Raw genomic sequence first — 17,197 nt, forward strand, 5'->3', positions numbered from 1 at the left:
CAGATTCAATGCAATCCCCATCAAAATCCCAACACAATTCTTCACAGACCTTGAAAGAACAATTCTCAACTTTATATGGAAAAACAAATGACCCAGGTTAGCCAAAACAACCGGGTACAATAAAGGAACATCTAGAGGCATCACCATCCCTGACTCAAGCTCTATTACAGAGCTATAGTCCTGAAAACAGCTTGGCATTGGCATAGAAATAGACAGGTAGACCAATGGAAGCAAATCAAAAACCCTGATATGGGCCCACACACCTATGAACCTGTTTTTAAAATAAGAAGCTAAAAATATTGAATGGAAAAAAGGAAACATCTTCAACAAATGGTGCTGGCATAACTGGATGCTGGCATGTAGAAGATTGCAGATGGATCCATATCTATTGCCATGCACAAAACTTAAGTCCAAATGGATCAGAGATCTCAACATAAATCCAGCCACACTAAACCTCTTAGAAGAGAAAGTAGAAGCTACTCTTGAACAAATTGGTACAGGAGACCACTTCCTGAACATCACCAGTAGCACAGACACTGAGACTGACCACAAGGTTTGTAATCTCCAGATTGGGGCCCATTCCAAACCCTGCCCTCAGGGTGCCAAACTGGAGACCATTCCCTGGAGTTGCCTCATTTCAGACTATGACCCTGAGAAAAACCCACCATGGGCTCCACCCCTGAGGGCATTTAAAAGTCCCTCCTTGTGGGTTCCATTCCTGCTTCTCTCCTCTTCCCTGGGGCCACCAGGGAATGATTTGCTCAGTTTAAACCTGGATTTATTAATTCCGCCTGATCTGATTTATTGTATCAGCATCTGAGGAACCCAGTAACCTGGGATCCAAAGCTAATTTATCACTGATGTATGGAAGAGGTTAATGTAAGCTCAGTGTTAGAGGACCCAGACTGTGACCTAATTTCTGATCTTTACGTTTCTGGTGAGCAGTCTATGGTCTTGAGAAGCAAAGTATTCCCCAGAAGTCTAGGAAGTGAAAGCAGGAAGAGAAAGAGACAGGCTTCCTCATCGGGTTGAAGGATGTGCCCAATTGAACTAAAGAAGTACTTCTAGGCACCACTTCTTAAAGGTACAACTTCCCTATAGCACCAGGTGGGGGGCAAGGCTTTACCACCTGAGCCTTTGGGAGGCACTACAGATCCAAAGTCAAACAGGAAAGTGAGCTGCAGAAAGATTTAATCACTGTCACGATTGTCCCCCAGAGGGCTGGAGAACCCTGGATTTGTTGTTTCATGTTGTTGTTCAGCCCCAAGTCAGAAGTTCTTTGCATGTTCAGGAACGTGTACCAGAGTTGAGACAGGCATCAGAGTCATTACTTTTGCATGAAGGGACTGTTTATTAAGTAGCTGATTAAACAATGCCCATGTCCTTGCTCTGTTCTTCTTTTTTGCCTTGTCAATCAAGGCAGAGGATCCTGAGCCTGCTGAGGGGACTACTGCTACTGTTTCCTTAATCATAAGGATGGGCTTCAAATGGCATGGAGAGATTCACAGGGGATTCCGCTGTCTTCCAGGACATGGCCTGGCTTCAGTAGTGCTGGGTTCAGTTTGTTGCCTGAAGGTCACTCTAAGGGGAGAAAAAGAGAGCAATTACTGCCTTTAACCCCAGATGTTGGCTGCAGTCATGATTGTCGTCAACCCCCATTCCTGGCAGATCACACAGCACTGCTTCAGGGATGGGGAGAGAACACCTGGAGTGAACACCCTAGAGAGTTTAGACTGTGAGAGGAGTTTTCAGGAGAAGCCTCTGGCAGGAGGGCATCCATGCAGATGCAGTTGGGGTGCACCCAGAGACAGAGGGTGTAAGGCACCGACCAACTCTGGGTTCACAGGATCATGAGTGAAGCACCTGCTGACCCTGGCACAATGCTGGCTGTCAGTAACTACACTTCCACTGTTAGCACATAACTTGCTGCAGGCTGTGTTTCTTGTCACTGTAGTTGTATCTCAGATGTCATCCATCTGATCTGTTCCTGTGATTAAGGCTGGCTTGTGCAAAGTCCCCTGGCCCCTGAGCTGGTCAGTAGGAAAGAATGAGAGCATGGAAAACCACCCTGAGCAAATGCTGCCTTTCTGTCATTTGGACCCTGTAGGGATCATTGGACTCAGATGCTGGAAAGCATGGGGTCAAGCCCAGCTTAAGGTTTGAGTCCTATGAAAGAAGCTGATGGTTTCTGGGTTGCATTGAACACCGATCGCACAGGTAGATCAAGACTATTTGTAAGGTTCTGTATCTGGCAAAGAAAGCAAAGCAGCACGGAAAACTGCCGTGTTTCAGTTTCTTACCGATTTCAGCGGTCTGATATTGGCATTCATTAATGCAAATGAAGACACTCCTTCTGGAATAGTCATCTGCTTATACATATCTGAAATGAGGAAGTACCACGTTGTAACAGGAGTTAAGGGAAACAATAACCTGGGTGTTTTGTTTGAGCACAGTCAATGTGGGATCAATGACCTGTATGTGGCCCTAACAGTAGTCCCTGCCACACACTTTCAATATGGTTTCATGAATACTGTATTCCCCAGCCTGTAGGATGTAGGCAAGTTGTGGTATAGGAGAAGAAAGGCCCCCAAAGCCCTCCTAACATTGATGACAAGTGATAGATACACTGCCTCACTACAGGACCTGACTGGAGGTGACACATACATTTGACGATCAGTATACTATTTATGGTCACAATAGACCTAACCGGGTATGTGTGTACCCAGCATGTGGCACCATCGTCATTGTTGTCCAAGAGGTCATGCCATAAACTTCAAGTGTCATAAACCTAATGTCTACTGGGGGTTGACCAAGGTCCACTGTTCACATGTATCCTCTGATGGCCTTGGTCCCAAGGCACTTGTGGACAAGACTTCCTGGCAGGTGCAGAGGAGGCACTTTGGTCTGTTTTCTCTTTGTACCATGAGATGCTGTCATTTATGATAGAGAAGGCGATGTATAACTCAGCAGATGACAGGGTGACCTTGTTCTTGGTGCTTTAGTGTCCTACATGTGCCATTTCTTTCTTGCCTCTCCTGGGGCACTGACTATGCCAGCAATCAGAATTATTAATACTACATACCATTTAAGGAAGACCAAAATGCCTTTGCGAGTTCAGATAAAACGAGTTTCCCCTCTTCCTCCTGCAAGACACAGGAGGACATTTTCAGTAGAGCCTTGTAGTTCTCTCCTTGTGCTCAAGGCCCAAGAGCATTTGATCAGGGTTGAGGTTCCTGTGGGATTTCTCTAGTTGACAGGTCTGTCACATGTCATAGCCAAATGTGGAGATGGATCTCTATGTATCCTTAGAGCTTCCATCTTTTGGGGTTGTTGGGGCCCCTATTATGTTTGTTGCCCTTTTCTCCATTAGCAGAAGTATTGGCCTATTCATGACCATCTTGCTACAGTTACAGCAGGTGGCTTAGGGCCTTCAGGAATTACTTGGAGGCCTAAGGTGGGAGAAGTGGCTCCGGGTGCTCACTGCTGCCTGCTGTGATGAGGTCAGAGGATGTCTAGGTCTGGGTTTCTCCATGTCGTGTGCTCCCTCCCCTCACTGCTGACCCTCCTCTGAGAGCATATGGGGTTGCCTCTGCATGTCTGCCTCCTCACTGCTCACCCTTCTCTGTTGGAAGACAGGCTTCTGAAGAACTGGGTTGGGTTGCCACTGTAACAGTACCCCACTGTGTGCATAGAGAGGACACTCCTTAAACTCTGCTCTCTAACATCCAGGGGACAGCTGTTGGCATAAACACTGTATGCAGGAGTCTATGAGGTCAGGGTCATTCTTAGTCTTTTTCACTGAGTCCACAGCAAGGAACTTCCTGTCACTTCCCTGCTCAGTAGAGATGGGGAATAGCTAGCCTTGGAATATTTCCCGAGTCTGCTATTTTACTGCCTGTCCATATATCGGGGTGCTAAAGGACATATTTCCTACCCTATCTCTGGACACCCACTGTGGGCCTCTCTCCAGCATGTGACACCAGACTTTCATATGTTCTGCCTCCTCTGTATGTGTTTGTATGCATGCTCCTTGCAACCCCACAAGCAGATGTCAATGTGAGCATGGGCAGTTGTGGTTTAAGAACTCTTCAGAGAGCCAGTGAGGAGCCTGTAGTACTGTTCCACAGTAAAGGTGTGCTCCAGTACCCATGAGCTTCCCTTTCCTCCACTCCTGAGTTACCGAGTGTCTGGCATTGACATGATTTCCCACCTATCATGGATCAAGATAAAAGAGTACATCAACTTACAGCCTCAGGGGGCTCCACTCTGTGGTCAGAACTGTCAGCAACAAAATACAGAGAAATGTTAGGTTCATGAGAACATGACTACTGAAGTTTAAGTTCAAGTCTTATCTCAATTGATTTAGAATGAGTCAGCTGTTGACTAGGACCTACTGAGCAGAATAGACAAGTGAGTAAGAGCATGGAAGCCACAACTCCGGATTCTCTGTAGGTATTCAAATGTTTGCCCAGAACCCATCAGTCCCATGTACTTCACAGGGTCTTTAAATGCTCAGGAGGACTGTGAATTTATAGAGTGTATTACCTTATGAGTTTGATGTTTGGTTCCAGTTTTGCTTTTGTAATCTTGCTGCCATGGCTAATGATTAATTGCTGAAATGACACAAGGGGGCATGAGTGAAACCTGGGACCTCGGCCTTTCCCTCTGCTGTGGGGACAGCAAGGCATAACAATGGGCCCCAGGCTCTTGGGAACAGTTCATCCCATGCATCCAAGTCCTTGGCCTTCTTCCAACTCATGAACCTCCATTTCTCAGCACTCACCGTCTTCCCAGTGGCAAAGTCCTCACTGTCCTTTGTTATTGCAGCCTCATAGGAGATTCTGAGTTGTTTGTCTTTCTGGAAGGCATAGGCTATTTTGGTGATGTTGGCATCCAGGCCATTCATCTGTTGTGAAGAAGACCTCAGTTAGTGAGGGGAAGAGGATGGGCGGTGCTCCAGTCTTGCTTGAGGTACTGTGTTTGGTCCTGGAGGCTTGGTCACCCAGCTGGGTGCTGGTGCAGCTGAGAAAAAGAAAGGGCCGGGCTGTTCCCACCCCTTTTCTGTGTTCACTTCAGTGGATGGATGTTGAGGCAGAGACTTTGTGAAATGTTGCTTTCTATCCAGGCTTTCAAAGTAGAAGTGTGCTTCCCTGCCCTTGTGTCCTGGAAGGTCTCTGCTGAACACTTATGGACTCAGAGGTAAAGATTCCTGTATGGTGCTTCATCTGATCATGGTACCTAGAGCATGTGAGTTCCTCTCACTGCAGGGATCCTCCCATCTTTAACATGGGGAGGTTATATTAAAGTACCTCCTGGGAAGATAAGCCTGGTGCCCTTGCTGCTATTGTGACTAGCCACTCAACCTCTGAGAGCACCAGTAAACTGAAGAAGAGTTCCTATATTGATTTTCATTTTGAGGATTACTTGCCATTGATCATTTAAGGACACACAGATGTGTGTTTGGCATATGGATGACACACTCAATGTTTACCTCTCCAACCCACTTGGTTGCTCCTGATGCCCCACTGATGGCATCAAGGCTCCTTCCAGATCCCTAAGGGTCGTGTGTGCCCTGTGGCATTTGGTCTTACTCATGTCTGCAGGAACTTTCAGATACTGCAGGCAATGGTGGCACACACCTGTAATCCTAGCACATGGCAGGCAGAGGTAGGCAAATCTCTTGATTTCAAGGCCAGTCTGGTTTACAGTGTTAGTTCAAGGACAGCCAGAGCTATCCAATGTAACCTTGTCTCGAAAAAACAATAAAACAAAACAAAACCATCCAAAGCTTCAGATGTCGTTCTTATCTCCACCATCTCCCTCAGCAGTGATAATCTTAGCTGACATCCTCTGTAGGGTAGCCCTGGGACTGATGGAGGACACTCACCTTGACAGAGCTCTGCTTGGCCACATATATTATAAGTATCTTCAACATTGAGCTGGACATAGTTACAGAAATGGTGGCATCTTTGGGATCTGGAGGCAGGCGTCTTCCAGGTACTGGCACTGATTTTTTGCCCAAATTGGCTTCAACCTAAGGAGAGGAAAGTAGAAAAATATCTGTGTGTTTTAGGAGACCAGAAGGAGAGGGATGTTCCTGTTGCCTGCCAGGTACATTGTAGGGTGAATTTGCCTTATCTTAGTTCCAGTGGCACTGTAGCAGGGCTCAGGGCAGCCACGCTTACTTGAGAGCTAATGAAACGTCACCTAAATTGAGTCAGCCATTTATGATGTACTTCTTAAGATGTGGGTGTGTGCGTTTAATAGCTACATCCTCTGCTTGTCAAAGTTTACAGAACTGAGGGTCATATTTCTGAACTATAATCTCTTTTTGGATGGGATGTTGGAGCACTCAGGGCAGAACACAGAGAAGAGAGACTTATGCCTAACATCACTGGTGTTCCCTCCTGCCTGGTGTCTCCCTCCTTCAGTTTCCTTGACTTTAGAGTGACTAATAGTATCTGGAAAGCATGGCTGTGAAATGCTTCTGACAAGTGACATGTGTAGAAAGATCAGCCCTCAGTCCTCTGTGTTGTGGGATGTTGATGAAGGTCACCGTGGATGGGCATGGCTTTGTGCTTCATCACCCTGGATGGGCATGGCTTTGTGCTTCTGCATCTGAGTGCAGCTTTCTTGATGGATTTCCAGAGGAGAAACTGAGCTAACCATATCCCCTGTCTTTAGCACTTGTCACACCCTGATTTTGCCTTCTTGGTTTGGGAGTGTGTAGTTGTCTGGAGCTGGTCCTTTTAATTTAATGTGTATACTCTACTGAGAGTGGAGCCCTGGGCTGGGCCAAGTTATGGTTCTGTCAGTTGATGAGCCTCACAGGCCATCATCCTGTGGATTTGAATGGAGAAGAGCACTAGGCTGACCAGGTCCCGAGGAGAACTCAGAAGACTGATGCCAGGAAAAGATGAGGGGTGTCAAAAGAGCTGACCCTTTCACTGTCTTGAAATCTTAATCCCTTTTGTGGGTATTAAATTAAATTCCAGGTATGCTTCCAGCCTTAATCCAGCTGTCATTGCAAAGACAGTGACTACTTACACAGTAGAGGATGGCAAGTCCTTTGGGAGAAATCCTGGCACTTTGAACCCAGTACTTGAATAAGCCGGTAGCTGTAGAGAAGAGGAGGAGGAGGAGTGGAGAGAGCACACACTGCCACTGATGGCTATTGTGTTCCAAACTGTAGTTGTGGCCAGCCGTAGACACCAGTATGGACAGCTGCCTCTGTCTGCATGCCAGACAGAAGATGTTGCTCTGAACATCTTCCACATATCAAGGATGCTCTAAGCTTTTGGTTTACCCACAAGGATTTATTTTCTTACCTGATGTGTCAGGCTCTCTTTGGAGAAGGAAACAGTGGCTATGTAGACCACAGATTTTGTCTGTCATGGGACTTGAGTAATTAGCCCAATTTCCTACTTCAGCTCTCGGGTTGTTCAACCCAATATGCCCTCTCTCCTTGGCTGTTGTCATGTTAATAGGGATAGTGTAAGATGTCCTCATCTCAGGACTCCAGAGATGATGGCCTTGGACGGGTCTTGATTCAGACTTTATGGAGTGTGGCCTTGAAAGCTGTTAGGGTTGGGAAGCTCTGTGCAGCCCCCAGAGACACTGTGTCCTAATCTTTCCGTGTGTCAGAAGTCGAGTACCTTGAGGGAAAGGTCAATTGGACCATTCTCTTACCTCTGTGTGCCTAGTAGCTTGTGTGGGCCCTTGTAGTTTTGGAGTGTGGTATGCCAGAGTCCCTTCCTCTATGGTATATCACCCTATGAAATCCCCCATGGTCCGTGAGCCACTCCAGTCCACCGACAAGAGGACACCAAGGAAGTACTCACCATTTTTGCAGTCGTTGAAGTCCCCAAGAACGATGGCACAGGAGTTGGATTTCTCCAGCTGTGAAGTCACCACAGGTTAGCTTAGCTGAGGGAGCATCAGGAGCCTCTTTTATCAGCCTTCCTCCTCCCCTTCTCCCCTTGGCTTCCCCTTTTCCTGTGCTATTTCCCTGGCCTGTATTGGGCAGAACTTTCCACTGTCCCCAAATCTCATCTTCTCTAGTTCTGCTGCTAGACATAGGGTTAGAGGAGCTGCTTGTCCATGGTGGCCCTTCTTCTCCTGATGTCGCTGGTCTTGATTGAAATCTATCCTTGCAGCTGGCCCTTTACAAAGCTTCAAATTTCTCCACTGGTTCCCAGTGATTCAGGTCTGTGAGTGAGCCCCACCCCTTCCCTGGACTTACATTCTCATTCATCTCTGCTGAGAGCACTATTGGGATAAGGTCATTCAAGGGCAGAGACATGGGGAGAGGCACAGTTCCTGTGACTCTGTGGAAGATACACATGTGAAAATAAGTGATGGTCCAGTTTCTAGATGTGTCCATGTCTTAGACACACCAACTCACTGATGAACGAGTCAGGATGATGCTTGGTTTCTCTATGGGTGGGTAAGTCCTGAGCTCTTGCCTTGGTCTTTGGTCTTAAGGAAGATGCAAAGACACCTGGCTAAAGCACAGGATACATTGGCCCTGAGGTCCCCTGGTTGGAGGATGCATCCTTCAGACACTGGAACACAGATGTCCACAGACCTGTCTGTGGTCTTGCTGTAGCTGTGGGTCTGAATTCACAGCTTGCTAAACTCTAGCTGGAGAAATGGGAATGATGTCCTGCCTAGGGCATAGCAGATGGAAGGAAAGGATGTCAAAGCTGGTATTTGTGGGTGTGAAGCTCTTCCATCTTCCTAGTGAGAACCGAGTCAGAAGTAGGCAGCTGGCACAGAGATTCACTGTATGGCCTCATGCTTCCTTTTCCATTTTGCCTCAGGTCAGTGTACCGTTTAGGGAAAATATAGGATGAGTCACTGAGGTAGAGTCAGCAGGAAAGAGAGAAGGTCATGTGAGAAGGCTCTTGTCAAACACAGTATAACGTTGTTGTCAGCCCTCCTGGTACTTCCTGATTGTCCTGCACTGTATGGTGACCAGTATTCCTCTGGGACAGCAGTAGGACCCTCTGACACACATTTGGATTGATGCAGTATTAGAAGGAAGGTTTTACTTACGTTTCAATTAACTGAATCTTCATTTCGTTGACCTGGATGTGGGTGTCTTGGATGTCAAGGTTGACACACTGAGTGTTGTTGGAGGAAATAGCAATTTTCATTGTCACTTCCATGTCAGATTCAAATTTCAGTGCACTGATGACAGGTCCAAGTACACTGTGGAGAGGAATGTGAGGTGAATGGAATACTGCCTGAGATCTGAGGCTCCAGGGGAGGGATGTCTATTAGGGAATGGGTCTCCTGCTGTGGAGAAGGTCATCGTCTAGAGGGAAGGACTGTGTTTTCCAGTCCCCATGCTCTTAGGGCCTCAGTCCCATGCCAGAGAGTGAAGAGCCTGGTCATTTTTGGCAGTTAATGTTTGTGAAATAATTGATCTAGCTTGACCTATGGAGTTGCCTGTTGGTGGTAACACAGGTTACCAGTTTTAAGTTCACCTTGAATCCTAGCTCTTAGGCCTGCTGAGTTTTGTGGAAATACATAAGAGAAGTGTAAAAGGGAAAAGCCAGGGCTTCTTAACATAGGAAGTTTTGGACAGTGCAAAATGTGTTTATACATATACTTATATATGTGTACATCTATGTATATGTTTTTTTGTGTGTATATACATACACACATGTATATGTAATATATATATATATATGTATGTATGTATGTATGTATAAATATATATCTATACATGTGATTTTTCTGAGGCACATAGCCCTCTTTAAGGAAGTCTTGCTGGGAATAGTTGTTCCTCTTTTCTCTATCTGTTTGTCCATGTCATCTGGCTCTAGGAGAGGTGGCTTGCATCATAATCCCTGTTGACCAGCAATCATTTTGGAAACAAGCTCACCCTTTTCCACCTATGGTGGCAGTGACTGTGGAGTGGACTTGGATCTCATCAGCTGCCATGGTTATGTCTGTGCTGTCCACTGTTACTTCGTCCACTTGGAATCTGCAGAATGATAACACAGACTCAGTTCTGCTTCCTGGAAACAGCCCAGCCCTCATGAGAAATACCTGTGAGGAAGCCAGTTCACCACCAACTAAGCTCTGCTACTCATCTTGCCCCGGAATTCTGCTTCCCAACCAGTTTTTTAAGCTTAAGATATCCTGGCCATGCTTTGCAGAGATTCCAGTGGGAGTAAGTATGTCTTTCTGTGAAATGGTGGCTGTCACTGGGGTTGTTGTATGTTGAGTATAAGGGTTCCCATGAGCATCTTGTTTGTCCAGAGATCCTGAGAATTGTCAAGGAAGCACTTACTCAAGCAGAAGCTCTTTGAGGTTTATCTTGAGTAGATCTGAAACTGGGTCTTTGATTTCACTGGGGAGGATTTCCTTCACCTTGGTCTCCACAGAGTCTTTTATATTGTCTACATTTTCAACCATGTCATTCAGAGGCTTCTTGATACTGGAGAGCCCCTCTCCCTTCAGGAGTCCTTTCCCAGAGCCCTTGTCTCCCCCGAGGTTTAGTAAGCTGTCCAGTCCAGCACCGCCCCCTGGGAGTAGCTTGTTGAGACCCCCAGTGGCCTTGGACCCTGAAGAGGGCTTTGAGGAATCCTCATTCCCTTCTTTGCCTAGGAGACCATCTAGGCCAAGACCACCTGCCCCTTTTAGGAGGGAAGAGGGATCCAAGAGTGAGAGCAGGTCAGCGCTGTCCAGTGTGGCTAACAGTGTCCCGAGCACACCTGCCATGCCAACATCATCACACTTCACAATGTCCTCAATCTGTGTGGGCAGATTGTTCATGAGATCTGAAAAAGACCAGGAGACAACCCTGCTGTGCTTTTCTGTTCAGGTTATCCTACCATCCTCCTTTCTGTAGGATGACATCTTGAAAGATGGGCCATATGGCAACTCTGAATTCTGCCTTTTAGGTTCTCCTGCTGCCCCTGTCCTAGTTCTGAATAGCCTTCTGTTGCTGGAGAGATTGCTCTGAGTTCAACAGCAGAAGCAGATTCTAATTTGGTGTTTTCTTGTTCTGAAAACCAGGCTGAGGGAGTCTACACCAGCTTGGGTCCCAGCAAGGATGAACTCTAAGTGTGACACAGTGGTGGTAAGAATCCAAGAAGTCAGTGAATTTCCATGTCTAGGGTAGCATCGGCCTTTCCTGAATTATGTGTGTGGCCGTATCATGTCAATGTAGGCTGAGCCGTTTCCTGAGGTCTGACTCTCTGGGAATGTTTATATTCTCCTGCCATCTTGTATAGCCACACTTTCTTGATTTTGCCTGACATATATTTTCTCCCTCTCGTTTTTCAGTGCTGATATCATACACAGGGCTTGACTATGTTACACCATTACTCAAACAATGAGCTCTGTCTGCAGTTCCCTGGTAGTGTCCCAGTCCCTATTTTAAAGATGCCAAGTTGATTCCTTAGATCCAGTCTCAGGTCTATTATGAAAAGTTTCTCCATCTCCCTGAGCTGTTGGATAGCTGGATTCAGACCATTGCAGTACCAGAATTTCTAGGAATGTCCCAAGTCATCCTCTCTCTCTAGACACAAGCAGATGCCACAGGCTTACCATGTTTGGAAACCACTTATTCACAGGGTTGACTGAACCTGCTATGAGCTCAGAAATGTGCAGGCCATGAAAGGTGTGGAACGGACTCAAGAAGACAGCTGAAATGAATCTTACTTACAGTCATGGAGTTTGCCACTGGAGAGGAAGTATCTGGCTGCAGGGGCACATTTGCCACCCTTGGAGGCAGCTGGATGCTTTTTGATAGGTGAGCCTTGGCTGCTGGAGGAACTTTTGTGGTGTGGTGATGTTGGCAGGCTAAGAGGAAGGGGGCTCCCATTGGGCACAGCAACAGGGAGACTGCTCACCACTGGAGGTGTTTCTACCAGGTCAAGTGTTCCCGCTTGAATGCTCAATGCGATGACTAAGGCCCGGAGAGCCCACATGGCTATGGCTGACACCTGCGGAAGAGAAATGGGTCACATATAGCATATTACTATGGGCCTTAGAGCTGTTATGTAACTTTGTGTCGGTGACTCTCTGTCTCTCATAATAGCTCGTTTTTCACATTGACACTCTAGTCTCTTCTGTCCCTGGGAATATGTCCTGATATATGCTAGTTAACATACTCTTATTACTGTTTCTACCTTGGGCAATTGTACTGTCAGGATTGGCTGCAACAAGTCAATGCAGGTGAGCCCTGTCCTGAGGTCTGACTTCCTGGTCCCATATATATTCTTGTGCTATAGCATGCTGCCACACATTCTTGGTATATCCTACATATAAATTCCCCTCCTCTTGCGTTTTTCAGTGCTGATATTGTATACAACGCTTGACCACGTTATGGCATTGCTTTAAAACTGATTTGTGTTTTAGGCCCCTGGTAGTTTCCCAGTCCCCATTTTAGATACATCAATTTGAGTGCTCAGCTTCAATCTCAGGCCCCTTCCCCTAATTATCTTCTTAGTGTGTAGTTAGTATTGGACTTTTCCTGAGACATCTTATAGAATTGTGGCAGCCAAGCTGGACATTAGTTCCTGTTTTTACCCCAGTTTCCCTAGTCAATTGGGAGGTATACATCATTTCCCATCTCCCCTTCCCAGATTCCTTGCTTATGCTTATTCTCTAGATGTTTTGTCTCTGACGTTTACCTTGATGTATTAGCTTATTGATTTTTGAGAGAGGGTTTTACTCTTAGTCCTGACTTTCCTGCAGCTTGCTTTCTAGTTCTGGCTGGCCTTGAATTCTCAGTCCCTCCAGTGTTGGGATTAAATGTGTACACCACCATGCTTGGCCAGTCTTCAAATCTCTGAGTTACATTTATTTATTTATTTATTTATTTATTTATTTATTTATTTATTTATTTATTTATGTTGGGGTTTATGTGTGTTCTAAGTCATGTTTGTACATCACAGGACAGTTTGATGGAGTTGGTTCTTTACTTCTGTCATGTTTGTTCTAGGGATCAAAATGAAGTCATCAGACTTGGTAGCGTGTACCTTTACCAGCTGAGTGATTTCAGTTTTCCCACTGTGCATGTGCCCCTGACATTTCCCCTAAGATATGAGGAGCACTGTTGCATTTCTTCCCTCTTGCCCTATTTCACCTGTCAGGGTTTGCAAAATTAGGGTGTGGGTCTTTCCTTTGACCTTTAGAAAAGGTGTCAGAATTGTAATGGTGTCACTTTGTAAAATCCTCACCCTAAGACAATTAATTGCGATTTGCTTTATGGCAGAGGGGACCCTGTGCATATGTTCTTGATAGCAGGGATCATTCATCAAGACTTCAACTGTAACTGCTACTTTACAGAAAGACCACTATAGCTTCACATCACGGAGCTTCATGTGATATGCCTGCCCAGTAATTGCTCCTCCATGGTGACTGGTGCCGTTCTGGTAATTACTTCATATTGTTTTATGATATCATCTACAATCCCTCTCCTATCATCCTTCAAATCTTTCCATGTCCACACTCCCATAGTCTACAGTAGCTGTATCTTCCCAGAGCTGAGCTAGGCATTGTCTGTACATTTGATGATTCTTAGAGGGTAATGGTGATGACTTAGGTAGGCACTGTGTATACCTAAGTATGAAAAGTAAATTCTCTGCTGTGATTACCATCAGAAAGTGGTTCCAGTAAATTGAAGCCAGTGACAATTCCTTTTCTTGAATAAATTGCCATTTTGAAAAGTAAGTCTCATCACATTTCCAGACTTTTCCCGTTCATTTCTGACCCCTTCGAAATCTAAACAGCATGGCATTCATCTAAACACACTTTCAGGAAAAGCAAGTATGCCTGTTAATGAATTCATGGCTATGTTGATTTGGTGGACCTCTCTGAGATTTCCAGCAGTCAGTCTCCTGTTTTCTCTAGAAAACATCCTCCACATAGCCCTTGCTATCCACCATCCCACTTTAGGCTCAGTGTCCTGCAGTTCAGCCGCCCAGGAACCTTCTAGATTATCAGTGAGTAAGCCCTAGTCATCTGTCCAGAGGTGACCTCTCCCATGGTCATTCCCACCTGGCCTGCCCTTCTTAGTGCATCCCTCTGGGCAGTCCTTACCTTGGCGCTCTCAGGGGTCAAAGTCTTCAGATGTTGCTTCTCCTCCTGCTCCTGCCTCTGACTGTCCACCCAAAAGGTGCACTCCATTTTATAGGCATTCGCTGTCTCCTAGAAAGGTCATCATGTAGGAAGGGGCGGGATCTAGATGTGCTGATAAGACAGGTGTGGTGCAGTCTGCTTTCCAAAATCAGCAGCTGCTCTTTGTTCTTGCTTTTGTTGGCATGTCCCCATGTCTGTTAGAGCTGGTCTTGAGATGGCACAGACAGACCCACCACAGAGAAAATACAATGCCTGCCTGTGGGGCCTAGTGGTTCTTTGTGTTCTATATTCAAAATTGGGATGGAATGAAGGAAATGGATTGTTTTAATGAATGTCCTTATGGAGTGTATTGTAAGTGGTTTATCTGTTCCCTCGTTAGTTTCCATCCTCACAAGCCCTCTTGTGTCTTGCTGTTTGTGGTCATTAGTGTGTTGGATGACTGCATGCTAGTTAAAGAGGGAGACAGTTAACTGACCTGTGAAAGAACTTTGATGATGTCAGATAGTGCCCTAAGTATAGACTCATCACCTTATAGTCAAAAGAATTTTAGGCATCCGTGATATAGTTATTATGTCCCGTTGGTCATTGATTTAAGTGATGGTCTCCTGAGAAATACTTTGTCTCATGTATGACTGACACAAAACATTCTGTCCCATAAAAGTCTACCCATGAGTAAGTTTTATGCATGGATTGATGGATTCTAGTGACAAAGTGAACTGATCAGAATTTAGTAGTGGTCTAGGGTGTGTTGCACACAGGAGTTATATAATTGTGGGATCCTTATAATTTCCTCTTCTTGTGAAATTATAACAGGCCTGGCAGAGATGTAGACATGAATTCTGAATTTATATTTTCAGTAATACTTACTTATTCCTTGTAAATGTTGTACATTTATACAATGCATTTTGGTGATAGTCATTTACCACTACCCTCTCACAGCTTCACAGTTTCCTTCTTTTGGTTATTTATATACCTGAGTCCAATTAGCGCTCTCCACTGTTGTATGGGCAACATACTTGTAGCATCTGCAGAGGAGAGCAACTCCCGCTCAACCATCAAATCTGTCAATAGCTCATCCAGTAAGGGTAGATCTTTGTTTTATTTGCTCCATCCATTCTGGAATCTTGACTGGTTTGATCTCCTGGAGGACTTTGCAGGTGAACACATCTGGTAGGAATTGATGTGTGCAATAACCATGCTATGTCCAGAAGTTAACTGTTCACCATTCTTCCCATCCATGAACATTCTTTTCTGTTCTCTCTTTCATGATGTCTGCTGAGCCTTGTGTGTTGGGAGGTTGTTGTAGGTTACTTGTCCACAGGTGAACTCACAGTTACTTATGCTTGATACTTGGACCGGGTATGAGGTTGGATAAACTACTACCCCTGCAGAAAGAAGTGTCTTTTACTAACGTCAAAGCAACAATAACCTATATGTGTATACATAAATATTTAGCTGGCAATTTGAGAGCAGGTACGTGTAGCAAGTACATTTTCTCTCTTCATCCTATGATGTCCTCAGTCATTTTCTTTAAGCAGGTATGAAATTTCTCTGTGAAGTAGGCCTCATATTCAATGAGAAAACACTTGGTAATTTCCGTCATCATTATTCCACTCTTGCACCAGTGTGCAGGTCTTCTGCAGATCAGTATTATAGCATGCAACATGCAGTGTTGGGTGAGACTATTGGTGTCTCTCCCCTACCAGCAGAAGCTTGAGTAGCATCTTCTGGCACTATATAATCTACCCAGCAGTGACAGAGTTTCCTGGTCAATTGAGGTTGATTTTTCTGCATCCTGCATCTTTTTGAGTGCTGACTTTTTAATAGGGTCTGGTCATCTAGTTAGGGTAGGTACATGTACATTGGGGAGGGCCCAGCCCATTGTTGATGGTGCCATCCCTAGGCTGGTGGTCTTGGGATCTATAAGAAAGCAGGCTGAGTAGGTCATGGGGAAGCAAGGCAGTATTCAGCGCTGCTCATTGTCTTCTACATCAGCTCCTGCCTTCAGGTTACTGCCCTGTTTGTGTTACTGACTTGACTTCCTTCTGCGATGGACTGTCTCCCCAAAGTGAAGGCTGAAAATAAGCCCTTCCTCCCCAAGTTGCTTTGGTCATGGGGAGAAAGCCCCTACTAAGATAGCACCTAAGAGCAATAGCAGGTGGTGTTTTGGGCACCTCTGGGACCTTCCCGACTTACGACTTGTAGGGTGGTTTCCTGTGCCTGGCATTGAGATTTTCTTTTATGTGTGTGTGTAATAACACATGCCATTTGGGAGTAGCATTGTCTAACCCTGCAGAGAAGCTCTGCTTCAAAGTTATTTAAAAATGTATTTCTGAGCTGGGCATAGTGTCACATGCTTTTAACCCCAGCACTTGGGAGGCAGAGACTGGCAGATCTCTGAGTTCAATGACAGCCTGTTCTACAGAGTGAGTTCCATAACAGCTAGAGATATGCAGAGAAACCCTTTCTGAAAACAAAACAACAACAACAAGACGTTTTCTGATTAGCTTACAAACATGGGGACTTCTGTAAGATATCTTCATATATCCTGATTGGGCTAATTTACCCCTACCCTCTCGTCTCCCCAATCCCATTTAATCCCCTTTTATGTAACCCATGTTCTGTGTTCTATCCCCTCATTAAAATTTTCTTCCTTGGGTTGTAAGATCATAGACTTTCATATAGCTTTTCATGTACTTGTGATTTTGTCAAGCCTTCTGACACCCCTCAGCTTCTCACTCCTCATCCACACTCATGCTTGCCTGGTATTGTTTATACCCTGTGGCTCCTTGAATGTGTTTATCCTCCTCCTCAATGTGAACTGTCCCTTTCAATATCCTCTGTAGAGCTGGCTTGATGGTCATAAAGTCCTTGAATCTGTTTTTAATGTAGAAAGTTTTTATTTCTCTTTCATTTAATGGGTAATTTTGCTGGGTACAATAGTCTGGTTTTGCAGTTGGATCTTTTAGAGATTGGATATGTCTTTCTAGGCACTTCTGGCCTTAAACTTCCTACCAGTTTATCAGATGTTACTTTAATGATCCTGCCTTTACTGGTCACTTGACCGTTCTTGCAGATTGAAATACATTTTCCC

At 45.3% G+C, this 17,197-nt stretch overlaps 1 protein-coding gene across 1 annotated transcript; it reads right to left on the bottom strand.

Moving 5' to 3' along the window:
• Window positions 1-1,557: 1,557 nt before the first annotated feature.
• Window positions 1,558-11,948, bottom strand: LOC100754283 (vomeromodulin). The gene is made up of 14 exons (XM_035447029.1): window positions 11,684-11,948; window positions 10,304-10,793; window positions 9,893-9,994; window positions 9,058-9,213; window positions 8,243-8,327; window positions 7,842-7,899; window positions 7,048-7,118; window positions 5,888-6,034; window positions 4,784-4,906; window positions 4,546-4,613; window positions 4,248-4,278; window positions 3,083-3,143; window positions 2,301-2,380; window positions 1,558-1,581 (listed from the first exon to the last, which is right to left on the bottom strand). Exons 1-14 carry the CDS (start codon window positions 11,946-11,948, stop codon window positions 1,558-1,560), a joined length of 1,761 nt encoding a protein of 586 aa, XP_035302920.1.
• Between the last annotated feature and the right edge of the window lie 5,249 nt (window positions 11,949-17,197).

Source organism: Cricetulus griseus, chromosome 6 (genome assembly GCF_003668045.3).
Source record: "Cricetulus griseus strain 17A/GY chromosome 6, alternate assembly CriGri-PICRH-1.0, whole genome shotgun sequence".
NCBI classification, from domain to species: Eukaryota; Metazoa; Chordata; class Mammalia; order Rodentia; family Cricetidae; genus Cricetulus; species Cricetulus griseus.

Coding starts and splice junctions, on each gene's coding strand:
- LOC100754283 (XM_035447029.1), bottom strand. CDS start 11,948: ATGTGGGCTCTCCGGGCCTTAGTCATCGCATTGAGCATTCAAGCGGGA. Junction 6,035..7,047: donor GACTTGCCATCCTCTACTGT/GTAAGTAGTCAC, acceptor TCCTCTCCTTAG/GTTGAAGCCAATTTGGGCAA. Junction 4,614..4,783: donor ACTTTGCCACTGGGAAGACG/GTGAGTGCTGAG, acceptor GTGTCATTTCAG/CAATTAATCATTAGCCATGG.